The 6648-nt window shown below is 31.5% G+C and overlaps 1 protein-coding gene across 1 annotated transcript; it reads right to left on the reverse strand.

The window, feature by feature from the left end:
• Positions 1–722: 722 nt before the first annotated feature.
• LOC149546497 (uncharacterized) lies at positions 723–2501 on the reverse strand. Its single transcript, XM_089794588.1, has 3 exons — positions 2402–2501; positions 1835–1879; positions 723–1677 (listed from the first exon to the last, which is right to left on the reverse strand). Exons 1-3 carry the CDS (start codon positions 2475–2477, stop codon positions 959–961), a joined length of 840 nt encoding a protein of 279 aa, XP_089650714.1. The 5' UTR covers positions 2478–2501; the 3' UTR covers positions 723–958.
• Between the last annotated feature and the right edge of the window lie 4147 nt (positions 2502–6648).

The following is a 6648-nucleotide window of genomic DNA, read 5'->3' on the forward strand; positions in this document are numbered from 1 at the left end:
ATATAGATATATACACAATTATTACATTCACAAACTATATTAAGAAACTAATAGATGAAAATATACCGTGAAGTAAGTTAGTGTTCTAATGTATATAAATCTTCTTGGAAACACAATGTAAATTTTTTTAAATGTTTTATATATATATATATATATATATATATATATATATATATATATATATATATTTTAAATTTTATATTCATTTTTTAAAAAATATAATCGTAAAATTGAAATACAAGCACCCCTAATTTAAAATTTGAATTATCATTTAAAATATAAAATATTACCATTAAATTATTTATTTTTATTAATTGTTGATGAAAAATAATAATTAGCAAGTTATATATTACATTTTCTTTAATATTTTACTATACATAATGCATAATGCATGGTAAAAATAATGTTCAACATATAAAGTTAATTTCTATTATATTATTTTATAATACATATTACAATACTAAAATATTTTATAGTACATAATTAAAAATTAATAATTGTACTATATATCTAATCTTTTTAAACTTCAATTTCCTATACATATTCATTATTATAATATTGAATATTGTTTCTATTACAATACATTCTAACAACAAGTACATACCACTACGTGGCACTTATTTTGAAATGTTCAAATTTTCCTCAAACAAAGTGAAGACCCCAAAGAATCAAAATCTTAAAACGTTTTGAATAGAACATTCAAATCTTAACAATTAACACCATTTGAAAAAATAAAGTTCTGTTTATAAAAGCAGCATTGCAAAAGTTGGTATCACATAACTGAAAGATATCATGCAATTACGGGCGTCCAAAGTAAAGCTCACGACCCAAACGCAAACAGAAACAAAAATAGCACTCAAACTAAGGCCTAAAATAACTGCACGCAACTGTAACTTATTATGCGCAGAGGGAGACCGAAAAAGAAGTGCAAATGAACGCATGAAAAACAGAAAAGTAATTAGGTCGGATGATTTGCATGGAATCTCCTTGCAGTCATATTCCCATGACACATGACACAGTTGCTCTTCATCTTGCTGGATCTGAGGATAGATATCTCCTTACATGGCAACGGTTTTTTATGCCATATGCCACAGGCCTTCCTTGGATTACAAGCCATTCTTTCCCGGAGCGATTTTAAATTCTCTTTGGCTTCAGCCAAAAATGCAGCAGCTTCTTCCATTTCTATCCGTGCAAGAACCTTTTCCAGAGAGTATTCTACGTAAAAAGAATTTGGGTGAAATTCAATATGATCTGGTTTTCTTTCCCAGTAGCCATATACGTTAACCTGAGAAGCTTCATCAAAAGTTGCAAAAGCTTCTTCCATTTCAGGCCTGAAAATACAATATTGAACCATCCTTGCCAGAGAGCGACGAATGTTTAAGCCTATGAAAAATGGATTTGGTGCATACTCAATATGATCAACTGGTTTTCTTTCCCTGTAGTCGTATTCCCCACGACACATGGGACAGCTGTTCTTAGTTTTAGTGGATGTCAGAATACAATTGTAATGAAATATATGCTTACATGGCAACTCTTTCAAATCCCCACAACACTTTGGCAAGGGATCAAGGCATATGGCGCAAAGATTCTCTGGATCACAATTTATTCCTTCACTCGGCGATCCCAAAATCTCTGCGGCTTCTTCATCACTATACTGCTGACTTTCAAAATCTTCATCTGAATTTTGGAAAATACAAATCATTCAATTATTAGTAATATATGTCTGATATATAAATATTGAGAAAGCAAAGAGCATTCAAATGTTAATCTAATATTAATGGAAGTGTAGAAATCGATGGTATTGTTCCTCTTGTTGAATCGTGCTTATCATTACCTTCCCAATAGCCATCCAGGGATTCAAGATCTTCATCGTCTTCATCTGAATGAACAAAAAGATTTCATTCCAAAAGTCAATAATTTACATATTTTGGCTAAATCAAAAAAATATATTATAAAATCCAAGAAAGCTAAAAGAACTTAAGTCTAAGGTCAGGGGAAGAGATACCTAGGGGAAATGACCTAATAGACTAACTTAGTGTACATACAAATTAATCAGTATGACTAAATTTGCTGAGTTTTTGACTTGTGAACCTCTATAGGTGACTGAAGAGCTTTTGGACAAATAGACCAATCAATAATCAAGAAAACTAAGAAAAAAATTTAGACAGTAATTGTAAAGAAATATAAGGTTAACATGAAGAGAACTAGGTACATGGACGGCAACTGACTCTTTCCCCTATCAAACAGAACCAGAACACAGCAACTACCAAACTAAAACAAAAGCTATAAACGGCTGATCAAAAAAAGACCTACAAACGGACTAAGCCGCTGAGAACATTCAACACTGTTAATTTGGCATTCACGAAAGTTTAATACACAACATGAAATTCTTCGTCATTACCTTCCATAAAGTCACTCAGCGATTCAAGATCATCGTTGAAGCAATCAGGAATATAGAGATCTTCTTTATAGTCCATGGTAGAAACAAAAAAATTCCTCGCGTTCTCTTCTAATTGCTGCAATAAGACAGCGGTGCTCAATTTATAGACAATTGGTGCCTTGACGATTACGTTTCCCCAAATTTCTTTGAAGCCCAAACCCAGAGAACGTCCTAAATTTATTGATATTTCAACATGCATGGAAGCTTCGTGGCTGAGAAGTGAGAACCGACGCGATAAACAAGCATCTTTTGTAACCCTGCAGCGCGTTACGAAACTGCATTCATGCGCGGAAAGCAATGGTCAACTTCTAACATCCTTTTCCGAAAATATATTTTATAGGTAGACAATGTAATACGCAATTTCGTTTATTCTACTTTATTAACCACTACCTCTAGGTGGATGATGACTTCGGTGCCGCCATGGGGGCCGGGCTTAACCGGCACGCTCGAAGCTTCGACCGCTTTGAGTGGCCGGTGTGGGCCCCCGTAAGGATTCCGCTTCCGTTATATTTTCCGTCAGAGTTATTGGTCACAACTTTAACTTCCCCCTGCCACAGTTACTGCCGTGGTTAGTTTGACTCTCTAACTCTCTACCACCGCAGTTGCTATTACATTTAAAATTTGAATATCTCCCGCCCAACCCTTTGCCCGCCTATTTTTGGCATTAACAGATCGGAAAGATTTCAAAAAGAGTTTTGTGTTTTTTATTCTTACCTTTTTAATCGCTGCATTCACCAGTTCAGTTTACTGTCCTCTCAGGCCCATCTTCTCACCATTGTTTGATTTAAAATTTGAATAATCTTGACGCATTTCAGCATCTTAGTGCATCCAGGTCCCGCTCTATAGGCTGTTCAGTCAGCAATGCAAGTCGTCTCTCCATCAGTAATCCTCAAACAGAAGCAGTTCTACGAAAGATGCTTCTTTTTTGGCCGTTAAATCTTTCTATACCAAGTCGCGAAAGTGGAAGGGTTTTAATGCTTTTCATAGAAAAAATGGCGGTGAGATTAAAGAGGAGAAGAGTGTGAGAAGATAGTAAGGGCATTGGCCAAATAATGGTCCTTGGCGGGATTGTGAATTGGTCCAAACCAGGTAGTGGGAGATGCGCTCTGCTGTTACCAAACACCAATCTGATTTCTTCTTGAATTATTGTGTGTTATTTGGAAGTTGATATTTTGACTGTCTCAGAAAATCACTCTTCTTCATAGGAAAAATGGCATAAGAGCCAGTGAGAAGACCGTATGAGTCTATGACCATTGACCAGTTGATGGCTGTGGGTGGGCTTCTAAATTGTAAATCTTTATTTTAGAAATATAAATATCTAGAGTTGACTGTCTTAGATTTGTAAAGATATACAGTAAATTACATTTTGAAAATTTATCTTTAAATGATTGTTGAAAGTATATGGCTTTGTTATAAGATTGGAAAATAATTAATTCCTTTTTCTTTTTGGTCATGACTATGAATATTTTATGTATGGAAAATCTAAAATATTTTAGGATGTTTATTTGTAGATCTTTATACTAAAAACTTTTTCATTATATATTTTAAAAGATTTATTTGAAATAAAATATGAAAATGTTTTATGAGTGATGAAATTTTATAGTTAAATGTATTTCAGCTGGAGGTATTGGGATGGCAAATATTTTGAAAAGTTCAATACTCCACCTTTATGAGCATCATCTAGATGCAATGAGTACAATTTGTTCTCATGAAAGAGAGTTTCTTGTTAACCAATACTCATTAAACATATAGCAATGAATTTGACTCAAAATTGCAAAGTTGAACCCTTATGTTATTTTACATATAATTTATTTGTAAAGAAACTTTAAAAATAGATTTTAAATAGTTTGTAAGATAAAAAATTATTCTGAAATAATAAATAAGTTGTTTTAATGTTATGAACTAGGATTAAAAACATATAAGTTGGGTGATAAAATTGTTTATTTAATTTTTAGATTGATTTGTTATTCTTAATGATGGATATACCTATTATCAATAAAGAATGATTAATGTGAGGCTATTTCTTGAAGTATTTATCTTTTACATTGTGATATATATAGTAATATTTGACAAGATTTAATTATCTATCCATTTGTAGACTTGGTTCTTCAATTTGAATAGACCGGGGATTGCCATACCATGCATAAAATTTAATAATTTGATGAAAATACAATTATATATTAAAATTTGTGAATATATATGAAACAACACAAAAGATAAGAAAAATTCAATGGTTGCTAGAGATTTTCCACTAGTTATAATATTGAACCAAAGAAATGCATCTAAATTGATTTCAACTCCTATACAACTTTTTAAAAATGTTGTTCTTCGTAAGGATGAAAGTGAAACATATCCAATGTTGGTACCTTATACAGAGTTACAAATTCATATCCCAATAAGAAGGTATGGTATTCACATGGAAATAACAAACAAAGGTATGAGGTTAATAATGAGACATGTTTAATATTCCCCCTCTCCAAAATTCTAAAAATTGTATATAGTATTCAAAAGAATATAAAAAATGATATTTGAGTCATCCTACCATAGTAAGAACAAACATGGAATGTACTATTTAAAAAAAATTGTGGCATGTTCAAAATTGGAAACATCTTCAAATGAGTGTGCCTTTGTTTGAAGATTTTGTTGTGAACATAACTACATTTTTACTTCACATGAGATGAACTTGACTAATGATTTAAACACTACAAATTTAATAGTATACTCACCAATGAGTTGTAGTATAACCCACCTCTCATGTGTATGTATTCATAGGAAACTAAGAATGCTTTCAAGGATCTTGACGTAAAAATCATTAGAATGATCAACTAACCAATCACTAAGGAATATGAACATCATCCATGTTATTCACATCATCAATTCCACATTAAAATAAATAACTTAATTATGCTATTCTTCATACTAAATTGAGATTTGCAACTCATCAAATTTTCTTTCTATTATGAAAGGAAAGGGCCTTGCTCCCTCACAAAGATACTTCCAAAAATAATATAACCGATCATAGACACCAAACAAGTCTAACCTCAAATAACCACAAGTAGAAAAACTACCCTACTAGAAATACATCCAAAAGATAATTTTAAAAGCAAGTCTTACAATGCTCATCCCTTCAATCTAAACTATCCAAAATCCATATCATAGTCTTAATACAATTAACAATAAAATTTCCACTAACCTTCATGCCTAGGCTAGTATTATAAATATTATAACCATCCTAAAAATAAACCATAATATTGATAGAATGAAAATTCTAATCTATATGCCAAATTGACAATAAAACATTGTACAACTCTAACTTGCTAACTTATACCCTAATCTACTAAACCTCATCTAAATTTTGAATAAAGCAACAAGATCAAAATTTGCAAAAAGAAAAAAATGACTTAAGGACCAAAAGTCCTATGAGAACCATAGCATAAGCCACTATGAAGAAGTTCTTGATTCTTTGGTATATTTTGAAGATACCCATTCCATGCATCCTAGTCCATTAGTTGGTCTAGATTCAATTTAATGAGGAACACAACTGAGTTCTACTATCATAAGAATTATAATTCATAGCTACATGCATGAAGTTCATCAAATGCCAAACTTAGGTATAAAAATGAATCTAATTAAATTAACATCCAAAACTAAGTTGGTATATTAAATCTTCTTGTTGAACATTGATTTACTTTTATCACCATGATGATACAATCAAAATGTTGTTTCAAACAAGATATCAAATCAACTACTCTACTCACAACCTATAGCTCAATTTTCCCCCATTGCTCATTTGTGTGCTTTAACATATATGATAGTCTTAGTACCAATGCATTTGTTCAAGAAAATGATGAAGCCCCAATAAAAAAAACCTCAATTCACCACTAAAAAATAAGAGTGCTTCCAATACGTGCCTAATTCATATCTTAATCTTATTCTAATATTTTACTTTCCCTTTCTAAGTCATTTACTCTTCAATTGTTCATAATTTTTTTTTCATAAACTATAGAAAAGATCTACAATATAGTTTTGTAACATCTTTCTTTTATATCCATTGACATTAATGACAAACTAGTGCCACCATTTCCTTTCTTTAGAGGGGTTTGGCTTACCACAAAGGATTTTATGTTTCTTTGTGTCACCTTTGAGATCCTCAATTTATAAGACATCAAGGAGTGTTCAAGCTCAAAAAGATACATGGAGAATATATT

The sequence above is a fragment of the Cupressus sempervirens genome, chromosome 7, assembly GCF_028749045.1.
Source record: "Cupressus sempervirens isolate cs-2001-9-10 chromosome 7, ASM2874904v1, whole genome shotgun sequence".
Lineage (NCBI taxonomy): Eukaryota > Viridiplantae > Streptophyta > Pinopsida > Cupressales > Cupressaceae > Cupressus > Cupressus sempervirens.

Excerpts from the sequence above, each read along its gene's own strand:
- LOC149546497 (XM_089794588.1), bottom strand. The coding sequence starts at position 2,477 with ATGGACTATAAAGAAGATCTCTATATTCCTGATTGCTTCAACGATGAT. Across the intron at positions 1,880-2,401 it reads GCTGAGTGACTTTATGGAAG|ATGAAGACGATGAAGATCTT; the intron begins GTAATGACGAAG and ends TTGTTCATTCAG. Across the intron at positions 1,678-1,834 it reads CCTGGATGGCTATTGGGAAG|ATGAAGATTTTGAAAGTCAG; the intron begins GTAATGATAAGC and ends TCCAAAATTCAG.